We start from the raw sequence: 20,340 nt of genomic DNA, 5'->3' as shown, positions 1-20,340 counted from the left end.
TGAAGCCATTTTCTGATAGATCAATGTGTCAATTGGGAAGCAAGACATGAACGTATCAGATGTAATTTCAGAGCGAGTTCTCAACAGGGCCGGCCAGACATAACCTCCCCTATACCACGATCTTACCTCCCTCATTATCCGAGTCCTCTTTCACCATCAGCTCACGCTCGGGCTCATCGTCTTCTTCCTGTAAAACAAGAACATAAAGACCACGATTACTGGACCATTCAAATTAAAGGAGCTCTTTCATCATATGCTGAAAAACTCAAAGATGCACTAATTTAGACCAGATATTGGCGCCAAGGGTGCAATTTATTTTGACTGTCAACAACAAAAATGCCAGGATTACTTACCACTAATCTCAATTACTTCGAGTTGAAGCCTTCCTCGTCACAGTTCCTACTAATGAGAGGGTCACTTTTTTAACAAGGTATACTTGCCCTCTTTAATCTCAGTCCATCTCCCTATCCTGAAAATATGTTAGGGACTATGGAAGGGGCTTCTTGTTTTATTGTTCAAGCGGTATAACCACAGATATAAAGTTTGCTATTTAATGTAGCTCTATATGCCCTTACAGGGAGTGAGGGGGGGTGGGGGGGGGGTTGCAGGACTGTGAAGAGGAAGATTACAAGTCTGAGTAATGCAGATTAACAGTGAGCAATCTTGGCATTATCTCCTCCTCTTATCTTCCTCCTTCCTGCCTTACTAATGAGATCTACCCTAGCTCATTTCAAATACAAGGCTACCATCTCTTTTAGAAAATAAAAATAAATGATGGTACAATTGTTATAATACAGCACTCAATGTTTATTAGTGCTATAAATAAAATCACAATATGACCATATACTGCTGAACGTATTCCTGTGCTAAATGACGCAGAACTTGATCCTCCTACATGCAGTCTGTTATGAGCAGCAACAGTACTTGGACATGTTGAATTACGTGGCACAGAATTTGTTAGCATTGTGTTGAATTATTTGGAGTGTCATTTTGTGGAATGTAAGTACGTAGCATGAGTTGGGTTGAATTATGTGCAGTGGCATTGGGTGGCCTGAAGTGGAATTATGTGGAATGGACAGGGACCAGAAAATATATGGCACAGAAACAATGATGTGTGGGAATCAGGCTTCACCAATATTTTTCATTTGTGTATTAATGGAGTTTTGCAATACTTACTCATCCATATTTTAACTGTCTTCATCAGGGTCTGAATCCTTTTGAACCTTCCTCTAAGTTAAGCGACAAGGTTTAAAAAGCTTCTATGTTATGTCCCTCTTTTAGAGCTGTTTCAGTATTTCAAATAAGAGACCAATTCTCTAACACACTGCACGTGGACCCATCTAAATGCTGCAGAGACACTGTAAGGACAGGTTAGACAAAGTCTATTCATGTGTGTCAGAAACTTGAAACAGTAATGAATGTAGCCGAAGATAGGACTTAGCTGATCTGGAGATAGGACTTAGCTGTTCCTGATAGAAGAAGGACTACAATGCAGGGGTGTATTGGCAATGCTCCTCAGGCTTTCTGCCACATCTTAGTGAGGAATTATTAGTGCCACTCAGAGGTTTGTCGATGTCCTGTCTTTATTTGGCATGTCTCAAGGTATATATTCTTGACTAAGATGCCAGTTTCCAAACTGTAATGTTGCAAAGTCATCCTGTGCCCTGGGCACCCCCAACTTTTTGCTGACTGATGCTGGTGGTAGCTGACGCTGACTGACTCTGGGCTCTGCCTAACCAGGCCCAGGGCCAGTGATATGCTGAAAGAGACACATTAGAATACAGTTAAAACATCTACATACAATAGGGTACACAATGGTATGGTGGGGTACCCCGGTGATTGGCATGACCTCCCCTTTAGGCCCCTAATATATAATAGGGCAGGGGGATTGAAACTACCTAGAAGTCCCCAGTACCCTGGGGCATGGCAGTTTAGAGGCCAGCAGCCTTTTTCTGAACTTGCATGTGTGCACTGCTGAAGCCTGAGGTCAGTTTAAAAACAGCCTTGGATGCCAGGACTACTTTTAAAAGGTAAATTGAGCCCAAACTCGACTTTGTTGTTTGGGGCACTTATAAATGGATAAACTACAATGTTTTGTCACATTAGGGACCCCCAGGGTCTCCCCTGGGTATCCCAGGGGTGGAGGGTCAGGTATTTATAAGGTACATGCCTGGGTAAAGTCAAATTTCAACATTTCACATTTCACTTCCCACATTGTGGTAAAGTGCTGCTCAAATTCGACTTTGATGCTAGGAGCACTGTAGAGGGAGAATCTGAAATAGTTCCACATGGGGTGGGGTTCCTGTAGATATAAGGCAAGTACTTATAAAATATGTTTTTGTAATCCTGGTTCTGGAAAAAGTTATTGATTAATAACTATTGATAGGAGAGGGATAGACATGCCATTCAAAGACTTCCCAGAATGGTATTAATAAATCCAACAATATCATATTGTTGAATTTCTCCTAAAGTGTACATACAAGAAGTTATAAGATGTTCTTGTTTGTAGGTCCAAATTCAGCCTTCCAGTGGTCTTCCCTGATTGGTCAGAGTTAAGTGGATTAGCCAGACTACTTTGAAGAGGTGATAAAGAGCCCCTGTGGTTAACCAGCTCTGCTGGCAGGGCAGTGTGTTGTTCCATAGGAATGCCAGGCCAGGGGAGGAGTCCTAAACTATGCTCTACAAAGGGGAGAGCAGAGACCATTGTCATTTACAGCTCTGAAGTTCCCACCTTAGGCAGATGGTAGGATTAAGGAAGGTATGAGCAAATGCAGGGGGAGAGTCTAAGTAAATTACCCATCCTATGGGCGTGTTTAGCCAGCTCTTACCTCCTTGCTGGAAAATCAGCCATTATGGATTTGGAAGATTTGATGCACTCTGGGACAAAATAATGCCACACTTTACAGGATGTGGTCATAACTTTGAGGAGTTACCCTGCTACCATTGGTCAGAAGTGACCTCCTGCATGACCCATAGAACTTGGAATACGTATCTGAGAGGGGCAGAGCCCTCCAGATCTGCTGATTGAAACTGAAGAGAATCAGAAGGGTATGTCTGCACTGAAGATTTTGAAGTGCATTTCCAAAGGCCAGGACTCTGACTTTGCAGCTTTTTGCACAATTGGAAACTACAGCCCTGTGGGTCAAACCTGCTTCAAAATGACTAAAGAATGGACTCCCTGCAAGCTACAGGTTAACAGAGCTCACATGGACATCCCCACAAAGAATTCCCAGCCTGGAGTACCAGTGGATTTGTAAGGGTTGTTCAAGTGGATTGTGGAATTGAAGTTTCACACTTTCAAGGACCCTCTTGGAGATTCCAGAACCTTGGATTGTGTGTTGGATACTTTGGGACTGCAACTTCAGGAAGGAGTTCTAACTGGACCCCGCCTGCAGGAGAAGGCGGCACAACACAGTGGTGAGAAATTCCCCAGAACAATTTCTAAAGGTGTGTCCCTGTCAGAGAAAACAAAATGTCTAAAAGGGTCACTGTTGGTTCCTAAGCACTAGAAAGTGACTAATCTTTAAAAATTCATTTCTCAGGTTCCCTACAATGGATATTTTTAATTTTTTTAGCTTTGATGTCATTTAAAAGAAAAAAATATGATCTATTTTTATAAATTGGTGTTGGATTTTTATTTTGTGTTGTTTCTTAATTATTTACTTAAATTGTGTTTTTAAATGCTTTACATACCTGTCTTTGAAGTTAAGCCTGTCTGCTCGCAGCAAAGCTACCAAGGGTTGAGCATAGGAATCATTTTCTAAAACCTATGCTGAGTCCTACTATACCAATATAGATTTTCCAGTATTATTTAGATTGTTGTCTCCAAATTTTTAGTTAATGGTGATTGTAAAATATTATGTAACCATAACTTAAATAGTGCCTAGGGGAAGCAAACACATGTTATCTTAAAAATGGTTATAGAATGGTTAAGGTGTAGTTTACTAAACCAAACAGAACACTTCATGAGGCTACGATCTATGTTCCACTTCAAAATGTCTTCTCTTCACCCTGTCAGCTACTCTCTGGTTTGTATGAGAATGCAGGGCTTTAAGTAGGATGAAAAAACTAGAGGATCTCTCAAAGGGGCGTGGCCTATGTAATTAAGGGTGTTGCTTACACCACCTATGCTAAAAACCTGTGCTTAGCATACTTTGCCACCTGACTGGTATTTTGCTATTTCTGTCATTGCATCCAGAAATATAATACAGCTAGTAACAGTATACCCACAACAATCCAGGGCTATTGGCTTTGTCAATGTTAGTTAGTTGCTTAAGAAAAATAAACTACAACTAAGGCTTAATTGTTTATAACATTGAAAATGCTTCAGTTCTGAAATGATGAGACTATGAAAGAACTACAACAAGCCTGTTCGAAGTTACATCAAATGCACTGAAGGGCGGTACTGCTGCAGTGTTAAGATTTTTTTTTTCACCCTGAGGGTGAGCTCAGAAATTGAGAGCCCGATAGGGACCCGTCTCAGCACCTGCTTTTTAGAATGGCCGATGCTAAGCACCGGCAGGACCCAACCCACTTGAAAACCTGAGAGAACTTCTTTGCAACTAAAACATTGTTTGAATTTTCACTGTTGAGATTCGCCTTCAAGGGCCCTCAACCTCAACCCCGCCACTGAAGAAACTCATCCTGATAACACAAAAAGGAACGGACAGGCCATTTAGTTTGCATTGAATGCCCAAAAAAACTATGTCTACACCATTAACTGATTTTCATACGCAGTGTGCACACACCTTTTCTGGTATTTGAACCTTCCTTTGGTTGAGTGTAAATTCGGGGATTAGCTGGGAATAGGGTGGAATTAGAAATACATGTTAAGATACTAATGGGAAGGCCTCTGAAAGGCTGGGTGATCAGGGGAAAGAATCAGTTATGTGCTAGGCTCATCTGAGTCTGTCTGGGGACACAGACCAATAAAAAGGTGGTGCAGCTTAAGCAGAGTAATTCTTATAACCAGTTTGTGTCTCTTTAAAAGACTGTTAAGACTGACTTAGAGCTAACCACATGCTTTAACCCCCTACCTCAGTCACCCCCGCCATTCTCCCGGGACCCGTGTTTGTTCAACCTGGTCAGTTTCACGAAATGTGTTACTTTCCATGTCACACCGTCACATTTTACACTCGTTGGTATGCATGGTGATATATGTGTTATATTTTATGACTCACACTGGAATCTCCTCCTATTTTCCTTATGCATGATTACAAAATGCCATAAATTGGATTAACTTGTACACAACATGAAATGTGAATGAACATTTCATTTGACTATTGTACTTGGTCACTTTCAGAAATATACACGGCCCCTGAGGAAGGGCAAAGCCCGAAATGCTTTGGGCCACCGGGCCATCAGCTTGAACATTATAGCAAATACGTGATGAATCAAAAATAAAAAGAACCAATTTAACTACACAAGAGAACCTTGATTACGTTTTTTGAATGAATTCATGAACATTATCTTTTTGAGTGCTCTGGAGGGAGACTGTTCTCGAGGGCAACAGTGCGACTCTTTGCTTTGTTCAACCTGGCACATGCCTGCACTTAAAGTATTGTTCTCTTCCTGCACTGCCCCATCACAGTCCACTTCTGTTGCTCTTAAATTCACTTTAAGGAAGTGGGCGAGTTTGTTCAGAAACCAGAGCCTGTGCAAGGGGAGGGGTGCTGGAAGTGGGGAATGGAAAGAGGCAGGCTCTACCACATAGAGCTTAGTGGCTATGTTGAGAAAGAGACTACCAAGAGATCCTTTGCACAAGCTGTGTCACAGAGCGCTTACAACCTTTGCTTTCGAAGCAGCGAAAGGAAGGCTGCTAACCAGCTAGCCTGCAGATCAACATGAATGAGCAGGGTGGGGGAGGAGAAAAAACAGGCACAGACTGGTTGGGGGGAGGGGTTAAGAAACAGACATGCATAAACGTGGGCAAATTAAAAGGACATTGCACAAAGCTCGGTGTCACTGTAAAAAAAAACTCTAAAGACAGAACATACAATATCACAAGTGAAAGAGGACAAGTCCTGGGGGCAGCCCATGGGAGTCAACAATTGAGAAAAAAGGTGGGACAAGCTGGAACCATTATCCAATTTAGAAGCAAAGTTTTTTAAAGGACACTGATAAAAGCCAATCAGAAGTTGGAGGCGTGCTGTAAGCCCCTTGACTGAATACAGCATGTTGAGAGACAGCACAAGCACTGCCTAGGCTCGACCTAAAAAATACAGCCTTATTTGTAGGGACTCGGAAGAGGAAGACAAGAGGAGGTAATGCAATAGTCGTGGATATAAAGACGAAGCAGAGGAAAAGCATTCATCCATGTGTGTTATAGTCAATTTTATTTGCATGTCTTGTTAGCAGCCTTATTTATTGGTCACTTGCTGTAAAAAATGTGTTGTGTTTGCAAGAGAAAGAGAGAGTGAGAGTGTAATACTGCATAATCATGCATGGGAAGCAGCTCTCCTCTACCTGGGCCAAGCTTCAAAACCCCCTTGTGAGGTGTTTTATATATGCTATATATAAAGTGCCACCATGTCACGTCTAGCCGCTATAGACCTACTTTACGCACACAATGGCTAGAGCAGAATTCAGAAAATACTGAAGCAGCGCCCTGTGCATCAAATTTTTAGGGATGACCCAAGACGGACACGGTGCATCACAGTGATCTCATGTGTATCTCCATCAAACAGCGATTCCTTCTAATATGCCACTACCCCTTTGTGCGGAATGTAACGTTCGTATAAAGTCTCCAGCTTTTCTCCAGCTGTTTTAAATCTAACTCCCCCCCCCCCCCCCTTCGAGAGTCTCAGGCCTTTTAAAGTTGTCTCTCTTTACCTGCACCGACCTCAAATAATGTTCAAACTTCACACCTGAATATTGCTTGCTGTCCATGTCCTGTCCACAGCTGGGGAAATATTTAACATGAAGGAGAAACTATTTATAGAGCCCGATAGAGTGTGAAAGGCAACTATGCACATCTGAGACTGCCCGGGCGGTGGTATGTACGAAGAGCACAAGCTGGCAAATTCTTTGTGCATGATCCATCGCGGTCAGGGGTGGCCGTGGGAGCAGCGGGCATGGCTGGCACTGGGAGCAGTTGGCATGGCTGGCGTGGGCTTTCAAAACAAAAAACAAAGGCAGGACTCGTGAGGCCACATTTATTTACAGAAAACAAACCATCTGCACAATATATCAGCATTCCTTGCGCAGTTTTCGAAGTCAAATACTGAAACGTCCAGTGTGATTCTACCAGGCACAGAGATTTTTTCTAGACACATAAAAGTACCTGCAGCTGGTATGGATAACTTACAAAACGACACAAGCATTGGCAAAAACCAACGGGCTTTGCATTGGTATGCCTACAATGTTTTTATTGGAGAGGTGACTGACGGCTGGCACGCATAGGCCATTGACAGTAAAAATGTTAAATGAATAAAGAATAAAAATCCTGCAGTGCAAAGGTGCACCAAAAATAAGTAGTCTATGACTCACTTCAAAAATAAAGAACAAACTTGAAATAAAAGTGGGAGTTGGCCACCCAGCCTTTTCACTGAGGTGGACTACTTATTACGTGGATGTGCACATGAGCACACGCAAAATGCTGTCACTCACAGTAAGTAGAGCCAATGATAGGAGTGGGCTTAGCTATTTATGTGGTGTGGTGAGCAGAAGTAAATTTGAGTAACACTTCAACAGACCAATCATATGACCGAAAGCCATAATATGAATATTAATATTAAGTATGTGTGTGTTTTTATTATACTTTATTCATTTATTTTAGAAAACATGAACATATATGAATATAAATATTTACATTATTTGTTTCAAAAACATGAGGCTGGCTAAAAAGTTGTATTTGTCTCTGGGGCCAGACCTACTAAAAGTTAAAGTAGAAAGCGGAAGATGCTTTCGGGACATTGCTAGTATTAATAATTTATGTGTCTCACTGACTGACTCTGACCCAGAAGCTCTAGGCAATTTACAATGATATTCTCCTATATCCAAGAGCATTAAAATGTTTCGAATTATTTTGTCGATGGAGAGAGTCCAAATTGTATCCACTTCAGTCTTTCACACCACCTGCAAGTTGTGTCTACTAACAGCAGCACCTTCGTCCTGGGATTTATCAACCACCTGATACAAACCTAAAATATATTCGATGATAAATGTATTGTTAGGTTACCTAAAACCATTAGAATCTGTTATACCATGAACAACAATGTTAAAATTCCAGATCGAATAATTTGCAAAACCTTAATACAACTGACGAAAGACCAAAGCAAACAATTGTCACAAGAGAAAGATTAAAAAATGCACATACAAACGTAAAATATAACTTTGAACAATTGCAACCCAGAGCTTTGTAAAACTGCTAAACATTTACTAGACCTGACGAAACGGTTACTCCGCAGAACACAAGTTGTCTGTCTACTTTTTCGTACGTGACATTCTCGGCAAAATTAATGTGGATACAATTTGAAATCTCTCCAATGATTACTGCACTTGAATAAATGTAATACCCTTGGATTTTGGACAGAGTTAAACATCCCTTTTCTACACAGAATATAAGGATGGTCCATATGCACGGTTTTTGTAAAAAAAACATAAATTGAGACTGGCTGTATAATGATGGGAGGAGGTTTGAGCGCCGGGCTTTATTCTCTGATACCCACCTGAATTGTTGGTACTTTACATAATGTTTATCATACATATCTCTAGTTGGCACGAAGTTACCATATGCTCCTGTGTACAGGACTCAGCATCCTACTAACAGTCTAGTTCGGATGATACAGAAATAAAAAAAATAAGGGAAGCTAGCGGCAGAAAGAATGAAGATAAAGACATATACATTCAACAATAGATATGGCACTCGCAAGGGAGATGGCAACAGAAAGGACAAGGAAGGGTTAAGGAGGCAGAATGTAAGAAACAGAAGAGGGCACATAGACTGCAACATATGTCCAGGGACAATCTGCATGCCCAAAGGCCCAGATTCTCTGCATGCATCGTGTGTATCTGCCTGATGAGCACTCATCACTCTCCTTTGTTGATGCACTCTGACAGCAAATCTCTGGTGGCCATGGCGCTCAATGCAAGCCAATCAGGGCTGTGTCAATGTTTGCTCACACTGCAGGAAGCTGACAACCTCATGGCAACGTCTCTCCACTTGTAGGCAGCTGATGAAGCTGTGTCAGCGTTTGCTCACATTGTAGACAGCTGAGGACGCTGCCGAAAGCAAGGTTGTAAACATAGCATATGGCAGCGTGGGGTTCGGCCTCCACCAATCTACATGTGCCCAAGGGCCAAAACCAACTGTGATAAGGTTTTCCCCTACTTTATGTATCAACGAGCGCTCTGGCGGCTCAGTGTCATACAGAGCATGACAGTGGGCCAGCCTGGGAGGGCACAGTATGAAGTGTGCCATATGTCTGCTTTCTCCAGGATGGATCAGATCCGTAAAGTGAAGGGGGAGCATTCGGAAACTGGACGGGGGTGGGGGTTCTCTTGTCGTCTGCTGATGCTTCCAGTTTAATCACAAGAAGGTGTGGGGTGCATCTAAATCTAGCCCTGGCAATCTTTGTCAGTGTGCCCATTTTTATTGGAAAAGTATTAATGTTAGTCTATTAGTACAGCTAACCTACTATCTTTGAAAGTGCTAACCTCTAGGTGTAATTTTGCACAACAGACTCAAATCAGCTCCATGGCCAAAAGTATCCGGTGCTAGTTTAGGCTTTTATAGGGCATTCATCAGTTCATTCCTGCCGAGAACCTAAAGGTCCCAGTTCAGTTCCTGGTGGTGCCCAGAATTGACTACAGCAACTCTCGCCTGAATGGCCTTCAAATATATGACCTTGTTCCTCTCAAAGTCATGCTGCGTGCAGCGGATCATTTTTCCCCAGGAAGTAGCAAATTTGATCATATAACACCAATCTTACGTATACTCCTATGGCTCCCATTGAAGCTAGATCCAGTTTTAAGATAGCATGTATCACGCATAAAGTTGAACACACATTCGCTCTTCGATACCTAACAAACTTTTCCTTTCAGGTGGCCAATGCTCTCCCTTCAAAGTGCAGGAAAGCTTACCCCAGAACTTCCCACATTCAGGTAGGAACGGACAGTTGCATACTCTTCCTCAGGCAGTTCGAGGAGAACCTGGAACTCCCTTCCACCTAACTTATACACCACCAAATGCCTGATAATATTCAAGAAAGAGCTGAAACTCTTACCATTCAATAGATATTTATACTCAGGACTTTCTAAATGTGCTACCTTACACATGGACTATCTTAATACTTGCTCCTTGGCTCGGTATATTTTGCATATTTACCCCCCTTTCTCCTCCCTTTTATTTACTAATTTTTACTTATTGGTTGATTGCTTTCTTTCGATATGCATATATCATAAAAGCGATACAAAAAATAAAAACAGCATGTCGAAAAGAGTATGACTGTACATTAAGTAAAAAACAGTAAAACACATTAGTTCGTCATAAATTAATTAAAAGGAGATTAAATTGATATGGACAGTCTTCTAAGTCTAATCAACCAGGCCCATTTTAAAAACTTGGCAACAGCACAAACAATCGGGGGGGCTGTATTAGTTAAAAGAATCCGAAGGGCGACAGAGTGCTGGCGGGTACCCAATTCTCTGCAGATAGGTCCAAGCCAACGTGATCTTGGTCGGCCATAATCTGGGCATTCGAAAAGAAAATGTGGCACAGTCTCTGGTTTGTCGGGACAGAGAGCACAGTATCGTGAAGAGGGCTGGGATTTATTCCACCTGGAACAGAGGTCAGCCAAGGGTAACAACCCCAGCCGGAATTTGATGTACAGGGACCGGTCCATGGCAATTGTTATTAGGTCCATGTACGGCTCGTAGGCGACGACATCTTTTATCAACAGAAAAGCTGCGGTGGTTTTGCAGTGCTGCTGGTTACTGATGCGCTTCACACGGACCCACTCCCAAAAAAGTTTTTTTAGGGTCTCCTTCGGGGGAGCGGAGTGACTATACCAACAAGAGTCCAGGCCTAGGTCCCCTAGGAGGTGTTTAATGTTCTTCAGCCATTTGATACTGTGCCAACCGTCGGAGTGCATCACCTCAGCCAGGCCATCAGCATAGGGTTTTAGCTCCCTCCACAGGTGGGCCCAGAGCAAGAGGGGTCGAAGGCGAGCCTGATCCCCTATTGCTTTGCAGCCAGCATCCATGAGCACTGGGATAGTCGGACTACTCGATGGTATGGCAAGGAGATCTTTAATGAATTTATTTTCGGCCTTGCACAGTAAGTCCACTTTGCCCAGACCCCACAATTCAGCTCCATATAGTGACGCAGGGACCGCACGAGCTTTATAAATGTCAAGTAGGGGGGCAACACAATGTTTTGTTGAGTTGTTAAACTCCTTGAGGAGGGCCCCCCCCCACCCTTTTGTGGGTCAATGCCATTTTATTGATATGGGCGGTCCAACTCATCGCGTCGTTAAGTCGAATTCCCAAGTAGTCGAATTCTGCCACTCTTTCTAGGGGTATAGAATTCAAAATAGGGGGTCGGCCAAGTTTGCGGGGTGGGTGCAAAACTAAGTACTTGGTCTTTTCCACATTGATGACAAGGCCCCTGGAGGTGCAGAAGTCCTGGAAGCGATTCAGTAATGTCTGGAGACCTTGGGGGGTTTTAGAGATGAGGAGGGTGTCATCGGCGAACAGCAAGGTTGGAATTTTTACACCTCCCAGAGTGGGAGCGTCTGCTGGTTCGCCGAGTAGATGGTCTACCACCCCATTGATATAGAGGGAGAATAGGGTGGGGGCCAGAACACAGCCCTGCCTTACTCCCCTCTCGACCCTGATCTTATCGGTCTTTTCCCCGTCCAACCCCCATCTAACCTGGGCATAGGTGTTTTTGTGCAGTTTAATAAGGAGGTTTAGTAAATACGGGGGCATCCCTAGACCGTGTAGCACCCTCCAGAGTTCCTCCCTGGGAACCAGGTCAAAGGCAGTCTTTAGGTCAATAAAGGCCAAATAGAGACTGCCTTTGCCTAGCTCCACCACCTTCCAGTGTAGTAACAGGAGCCTAAAAACCTGTTCGATGGTTCCGGTGCCTGAGCGGAACCCGGCTTGCATGTCAGACAGGATGTGGTTTTCATCCACCCATTGCGAGATCCTCCCCAAAATCGCTTTCCCCGCCAATTTCTGGGTCGAATCTATTAGGCTTATAGGCCTATAGTTCCCAGGTAGATCCCTTACTTACTTACTTATTACGTTTGTGCCTCCACTGGATTGTCTTCTCCTGTTTGGTGTAGTTCCCTGCTTCTCAGCGCCACAGATATTGACCTATGGTAAATCTCCATGTTCCTTGTTTTATTCTCCTCTATCTGCACTTTGCTTTGTGTTAACCTTTGTTTTAACTGCAATTTATTTGCATTGTTAGCTCCTCCATGTTTGTCTAGGGCTCTAATGCCCGACGGCCATTTTCGTGCTATATAAAATTGCATAAATAAATTCAACTAGTAGTGATCTACCAGCTCCAACATTTGATAGGCCATATCTGCCCCCTTGCCTGATACGTGTTTATAAATAGCAGAGTATTCAAAGTTTAGAATCCTGGTGGAGCAGTGCTTCGGCCTGTACCCCTGCTAATGCAACATGCCCTGATAAGAAGTGAGCCCAGCGGTGGGGCGGAGGGGGGTGGGGGGCATTCAAAATAATTGCTTTCCATACCACAATATTAAAAAACTTTACCCTAATAAAATGAATGAATGTAAGCTCAGTGGAGGGGAGAAAATCACAAGCTATTTTTCTGCTTTTACAGCTCCGCCAAGTGGCTCCATATCATGTGAAGCCATCAAGTGATCTTAACTTTTTGGCTAACAGCAGGTAGTATTCTGGGCTTTTTTGCTTTTAAAACACTGCGGACTCAAATATCTAAGCATGCTAAGTGATATTGGCTTAAAAGACAAAAGAAGCTAAATATGTCACATAAGGGAAATGAAACAACTAGGCCACAAAGTGGTGTAATCCATTTCTAAACATAACCATTTCACATGGCACCAAAGTAAACGCTGTTAAAATGGTGTGTCACAGTTAATTCTTCCCTTTACATCATGCATGAACTATTTGCAATGCAACTCTTTAGACTTTTATAGCGTGAAAAGGCATATTCAAGGTCCACCGTCACAAAATATAGATACAGCCTGGGCAGGAGAAATACAAGCTTCCAGTAAACAAAGAATAGTTATAATAAACGAGTCAGGAACTAAGGCAGAGAGTGGGCTGAGAGGGGAGGTGGGGAACAGAGCACAAACTACTGTCATACACAGAGTGGATAGATAACACATGTATAAACAATCAAGCTTCCCACCCTCACAGAACAGATGTGAGATTAGAAATAAACTACAGGGAGGCAAAAGAGTGAAGGAGAGAAAAAAAAGATAAGCAGGCTGGACGGAGGGAAAGGGCGGGAGGTGAAAGGAGATAATGGAAAGGGCTGGGAAGATGGAAGAGGGGGACGGAAAGCTGAGAAGGCATGAGATGCACAGAAGAGTGAAGAATGAAGTGGTATAAGTGTAGGTGAAGAAGATAGAAGTGCTGAGAGGAGAAGGAGGATGAGAAAGGCACAATGTAGCCCCCAATCAATCAACCAATCCCAAACAGCGGTTTGTGAAAGGCACCACCAATCCACGAATATGGCCACTGCTTGGGAAGCAAGTGTCTATTTCTGGTGCTAATACAACCCTGGCATATGGCAAATGAATAGGTCCATCCGACGTCGCTTATGTGGAGCAGCAGCTATTGTCTGAAGTTCCTGCGTCACAGACGGGTGTCTTGTACAGCAGCTTAGTAGGCCCAATAACTAGGGCTGGCCTTTAGCATGTGCGAGGTAGGCCCATGCCCAGGGCCCAGCAGAGGGCGCTGGATTTCCCTGCAGCAGTTTCCCTATGACTTAATTTTTTATTTATTTTTTAAATAGTGAGTTTAGACACTTGTTCTCAAGACTACTGGTGCCATTGTAAGCTTTTTTGTTTGACTTCCTTTTCGTGCCGCCCCTCAATCTTGCTGCCACTCCCCCTACCCCCATCTTCTGCCAGGGCCGGCTTTAGGGCAGTGCGACTGGTGCGGTCGCAGTGGGTGCTGAGCTTTGGAGGGGGCGCTTACCTCGGAGGGGGCGCTGTGTTTAGCAATAACTTATGATTAGAGAGATGAGGGGCACCTTTGCCCGGTGGTAGTGAGAGAATCTGCTGAGGTGGTCATGGGATGTGGGGGCGCCAAAAATGATTGTCGCTAGGGGCGCCACTTGTAATATAGCCGGCCCTGCTTCCTGCTACTCCTTCCAAATTTTCAATACATAGATAAAGATGAGATGTGGACATCAAAGTAGTTTTTGCTCACGGCGCTATCTGATCAAAGGCCATCTCTGGTTTTACCCGCAGTGGCTGATGTGACCAAGAGGCCGAGGTTGAGCAAAATCGAGCGACCAGTGTGCGCAAAATCCCACTGATTAGTTTCTGTGCATCTCCAGAGACGTAACAAAACTTGAGGGAAACCCCCTGCAAGGTACATGGAGCCCCCTCACCCAGACCCAGTCAGGAGATCTCAGGCCAGGGGTCCTCCGCCAGTGCCGGAAGGGACCCCATAGAGCTCAGGACCCCCTGTTCCATGGGGGTTGCAGGGTTAATGTTACACCATTGCATCTGACATCACACAAGAAAGAATTATGGGTGAGTAGGTCAGCTACAGTAAAAAATTAAGTTTTGTAAATTTAATTTTATGGCTACATATCTTCACTCCCACCCTGGAAAAAGTTCCTCTATCTCTCTCCAGCACATAACTGGACTCGACCAACTCCGAAGATGCCCTCACCACCGCCGAACACCTACACTTCCAGATCCACACTGACCCCAAGACCACCCTCAGAGGAACCCTCGTCTACAGACCACCGGGCCCACGTACACAATTCAGTGAAGCCATCGCCGAATTCATCAGACCACATGCCCTCGCCTCATCAGACTTCATCCTCCTAAGGGACCTGAACTTCCACTTGGAGAACAACAATGACAACAACACCACCACCCTACTCGCCAACCTTGCCAACCTCGGACTCAAGCAACTGGTGAACACCCCCACCCACTACACCGGCCACACGCTCGACCCCATCTTCTCTGCCAGCAGCCACGTTGCCTTCAGCCACTCCAGCGGACTACACTGGACCGACCACAGCTGAATCCATTTCACCTTTAAGATGACCACATCCCACCACCGCCCGCAACAGATCCCCGTAGATGCTGGAGCAAAGTCACCACACACCAGCTAACCACATCACTGAGCCAGAAGCCACCTATCACCACCACTGACACCAACGACGCAGCCCGCAACCTCACACAGTGGATCATCAACTGCGCCGACTCCTTTGCACCACTGAAGAACTGGTTGGTGCACTGGATTCAACAGACCCCATAATCAATTGCAAGCTGATAAAGTTCTTGATAGCCTTTGAAAAGCGCTTGAAAGCAATATGAAATTTTAAAACAAAAAGGTTCTTAATATTAATAACTGTCTTGCTGAAGTGCATCTTTTAAAAACATATTCTGGAGAATTTTTAATTGTTTATTGTAAAGGAAATTTTTCTTACTTTTACTTGTATGATTGTTATGGTTTTAATTAACTAAACAATAAAGTTTATATATACACTGAAGAACCCTCCAGGCAAGCCCGGTAACAGGAAAACAACGTGATTCACTGAGGACCTCAAAGAATCGAAGAAATCCTGCCGAACCCTCGAGAAAACCTGGTGCCACGAACAGACGACAGAAAACATGACAGCCCTCAAGAACGCCACCCGCAAACACCACCAGCTGATCCACACCACCAAAAAGACATCGTTCAAAGAACGGCTGTACAACAACACACACAACAGCAAGGAACTCTTCAGCAGAGTTCCTTTCTGTTGTGTGTGTCGTAAAAGAGCTCTCCAATCCCAACGACATCACACCATCGCAAGACCACTGCAACTCCCTTGCCACGTTCTTTCACCGCAAGATCGCTGATATCTACAACAGCTTTGACGCCCATTCTCCGCCCCCAGCCACCGAACCAACACCCCCTACAACCACCCTCAGCGCTTGGACTCCCATCAGCACTGAAGACACCGCCCACGCTATGAACACCATCCACTCCGGCTCTCCTTCCGACCCATGCCCTCACCACATCTTCAACAAAGCCGACACCATCATCGCTCCCCACCTACGGAACGCCATAATCAACTCCCTCGCATCCACCACCTTCCCAGAGAGCTGGAAGCACGCAGAGATCAACGCCCTACTGAAGAAACCCACAGTGGACCCTAAATACCTCAAAAACGTCCGCCCCATCTCTCTTCTTCCCTTCCTGGCGAAAGTGATCGAGAATCAATCAATCAATCAACAGCATTTGTAAAGCGCGCTACTCACCCGTTAGGGTCTCAAGGCGCTGAGGGGGGGGGGGCGGGGATCGTCAATAAACAGCTGACCGCATTCCTCAAGGCCAATGGATCCCTCGACCCATCCCTGTCCGGATTTCGAGCCAACCACAGCACCGAGACCACCCTCAACGCAGCCACCGACGACATCAGGACCCTACTCGACAACGGGGAAACCAGCGCCCTCCTCCTCCTAGACATCTCAGCCACCTTTGATACAGTCTGCCATCGCACCCTAATAACCCGCCTCCACAACGCCGGGATTCAAGGTAAAGCCCTGGACTGGATCACCTCGTTCCTCTCCAACAGGACCCAGAGAGTCCACCTCCCTCCCTTCCACTCCACGGCCACCGAGATCATCTGCAGCGTACCCTATCGCTCAGCCCAACCCTCTTCAATATCTACATGAGCCCCCTCGACACCATCGCACGCAAACACAACCTCAACATCATCTCATACGACACCCAGCTGATAGCCTCCCTCACCAAAGACCCAGCCACCGCCAAACTCAACCTCCAGGAAGGAATGAAAAATGTCGCTGAATGGATGAAACTCAGCCGTCTGAAACCGAACTCAGACAAGACAGAGGTCCTCATCCTCGGACCATCCCCATCCGCCTGGGACAACTCCTAGTGGCCCACAGAACTGGGCACCGCACCGACACCCACTGACCATGCATGCAACCTGGGATTCATCCTGGACTCCTCTCTCACGATGACCAAGCAAGTCAACGCCATCTCATCTTCATGCTTCAACACCCTGCGCATGCTCTGTAAGATCTTCCGATGGATCCCTACCGGAACTAGGAAGACGGTCACCCAGGCCCTCGTCAGCAGCCGACTTGACTACAGGAACGCCCTATACGCAGGAACCACAGTCAAATTTCAGTAAAGACTCCAACGCATACAGAACGCATCCGCACGACTCATCCTCGACATCCCCCGCCGCAGCCACATATCAACCCACCTGAGAGACCTGCCCTGGCTCCCCGTCAACAAAAGGATCGCGTTCAGGCTCCTCACCCACGCACACAAAGCGCTCCATGACATAGGCCATGAATACCTCAACAACCGCCTCACATTCTACACTCCAACACGCAAACTCCGCTCCACCAGCCTTGCCATCGCCACCGTCCCACAGATCCGCAGAACCACCACCGGAGGAAGATCATTCTCCTACCTGGCGGCCAAAAAGTGGAACTCCCTCCCCGCCCACCTATGACTGCCCCAGGACCACCTCACATTCAGGAAACACCTCAAGACCTGGTTCTTCGAGCAGTAGCGGCACCCCCCTTCCCCCCACGCCTTGAGACCCCCACGGGTGAGTAGCGTGCTCTCCAAGTGTATTGATTGATTGATTGATTGAACTGACTCCCTCCCAGCCCTAAAGCCTGTTAGCAAATCTGAAGCTCGTAATCCAGTCCACCTGCCGTTGATTTTGAAGCCGGGTCAGCAAAGTACACCTTTGAGATTGGTCGCAGTCTCAGCTCTGCAAAAGGTGAATCTGCAGTATTAAATGCAACAGAGAGATCTCACAAATTAAAAATGGCGGACTCTCCTCCGTCAAGGGGGCAAAGAGGACTGTCAGTGATATTGACCAGAAACCTTTCTGTGTTATTTGGTAGGACAAAAGCTGACTTTAAATCATTCACACGCAAGAGTCTTGTCAGGTTCCCTTGCAATGGAATGGAACAGCTCTATCGACATAGCTACTGCATAAATACAAAACAATGGCAGAGGAAGAAGGTGTATGTGACTACCAGAGAGCAAGAAAGTGGTGTGAAGGGAGAACAGGAGTGATTGACACTCCGCAGCCCTTATTAATGTGTAATTAAGTCTCATGTTTTCAGAGCTGAAACATTTTCAATCCTAATTATTCACAAAAAAATGAATTATTGTTACTCATGCATTTGGTGCTACTAACAAGCACTGGCAAAGCCAGTAGTTCTGGCTTGTTTTAGGCATATGTTAATCGTGGGATATGTCTGAATGCAATAAAAGAAAACTTAGGGAGCGAGACCAAATACTGGTCATATGGCACCTTGTTTGGAGCACAGGATTCTAATGTGTATGTTTTAAGCCATTCCCTTAATTACAAAAACCACAGCCTTTGGAAAAGATTCCTAGTTATGCTTCTCTTGCCAGGCCCTTTTCAGAGACCCTGCATCTTTTTCATACCACTGAAGCACTGATCACAGCAAACACGCAGAGAGGAAAGTATGTGTCAACACTATGCCCTCAGAGAGGCAGATAAGGAGAGAAACTTTCTTGTGCACTGCCCTGCTTATAAAGACATTATGGACACCAAATTCCCCACACTCTAGGTGAAAGGAAGTATTTGCTTGTAAAATGGAAGAAAGAAACACAGTTCCTCCAACTAGAAGACTCACCAGAAGCATTGAATGACAGCAAAATGTGTTTAAGAATCTCAACGAATGACACTGCCAGCTGCAGGGGAGCCTATACACAGAGACTTTGTTGAATCCCAGTTATTTACTTTAGCATTACTCGTCGGACCGGCCATGCCAGTACAATGCTTTGTATAGTACAGCATTGAAGGTTTCTCAAAGTTTCCCGCACGTTCGCAGGGTCTACCCCTCCCTTGCCTCCACCCTGCACACACTTCAACACCCTCCCCCATTCACTCCCCCCCACCCCCCCCCACCCCCACTGACCATTACTTCCCTCCACTCTTCCCTACATGGTGAAGCTCCTTCCATACGGGTGTTTTCGAGCCTCTTCTGAGACGTATGGGATATGGCAGGAGAACTGCAAATGTGTGATGGAAGATGAAGAGGGGGGGGGGGGGCACAGACTCCCCGGCTAAGGCCTCAGGAATGTTGACAGAGCACAAAGAATCATGAAAACTCGATGTGCGGGGAGGAGGCCTGCCAGCCTGGGCAGACTCCACGCCCCTGGCACCTGGGTGCGCATTGCTGAGCCCAACCAGCATTTTACGGACACTCCACGGCCCTGGGTGCGCATTGATGCGACCTACGGCTGGGTGCGCATTGCTGGACCCTACCAGCATTTTACGGACACTCCACGGCCCTGGGTGCGCATTGATGCGACCTACGGCATTTGTGGACGCTGGCACCTGGTTGCGCATTGCTGGACCCAACAAGCATTGGCAGACACTCAAAAGCGCTGGCACCTGGGTGTGCATGGCTGGGTCCTTCCAGCATTGGCGGGCGCACAATGATCCTGACACCTGGGAGTGCATTGCTGGGCCCTGACTACTTTTGTAGCGACTTCACATCCTGCCTAGCACAAGTAAGAACTACCACACCCCAGGGCATCAGCTTGTACTGCACCACATTGTTATCATGGGTGGGCATTAATCAGCCTTATAAACGTGGGTAGGCATTCTATATACATGCTGCCACAATTGGCCAGTACTGAGCATTCTACAGCACTGTCAGCATGGGTGGATATGCTGGGTACTGAAAAATTAGGTGGGCACTCCACATACCTGCCAATATCAGTGGAAATAATGCAACTGCAACCCGGTTAACCTGGCTGCCGCAATGAACTCTGTATCTGTGGGCACTGGTCGGTCTATCCAGCGTGCATGGGATCACATGAGTCATGTTAGTAAATGTGGGCACTTTACGGCCAGGAAATAAGGTTGAACACTCCACATACTTGTCAGAGTTAATAGAAAGAAATGACTTGACCTTGTAAGCATGGGTGGACAGTACTACGACCCTCACACTGCCTCCAAGTGTGGGGTTTCAGAGATTTGTCAGCCTGCATATCTTACCTACATGGGTGAACACTCCTCAGCCCCAGCAGCATGGGTGAGCATTTCTCTGCAAAGGGAGTAGGGGTGGGTACTCCTCTACACTCACACCAGGATGGTGGGGGAACCTTAGGGCTCCTCAAGCATAGATGGGTGGA

At 45.6% G+C, this 20,340-nt stretch overlaps 1 protein-coding gene across 4 annotated transcripts in view; it reads right to left on the bottom strand.

Moving 5' to 3' along the window:
- Positions 1-20,340, bottom strand: part of MXRA7 (matrix remodeling associated 7) — a 293,370-nt gene that overhangs the window by 161,260 nt on the left and 111,770 nt on the right. For all 4 annotated transcript variants that reach the window (XR_015297497.1, XM_086930680.1, XM_086930679.1 and 1 more), the window contains exon 2: positions 127-187. Coding sequence is in view for 3 of the 4 variants with exons in the window: in XM_086930680.1 (XP_086786806.1) it covers positions 127-187 (61 nt within the window). In the remaining variant the exon portion in view is untranslated. The remainder of the gene's footprint in view (positions 1-126; positions 188-20,340) is intronic.

The sequence above is a fragment of the Lissotriton vulgaris genome, chromosome 7 (genome assembly GCF_964263255.1).
Source record: "Lissotriton vulgaris chromosome 7, aLisVul1.2, whole genome shotgun sequence".
Taxonomy (NCBI): Eukaryota; Metazoa; Chordata; class Amphibia; order Caudata; family Salamandridae; genus Lissotriton; species Lissotriton vulgaris.
Note: the sequence above shows the minus strand (reverse complement) of the source record. Positions and strands in the feature narration are given on the sequence as shown.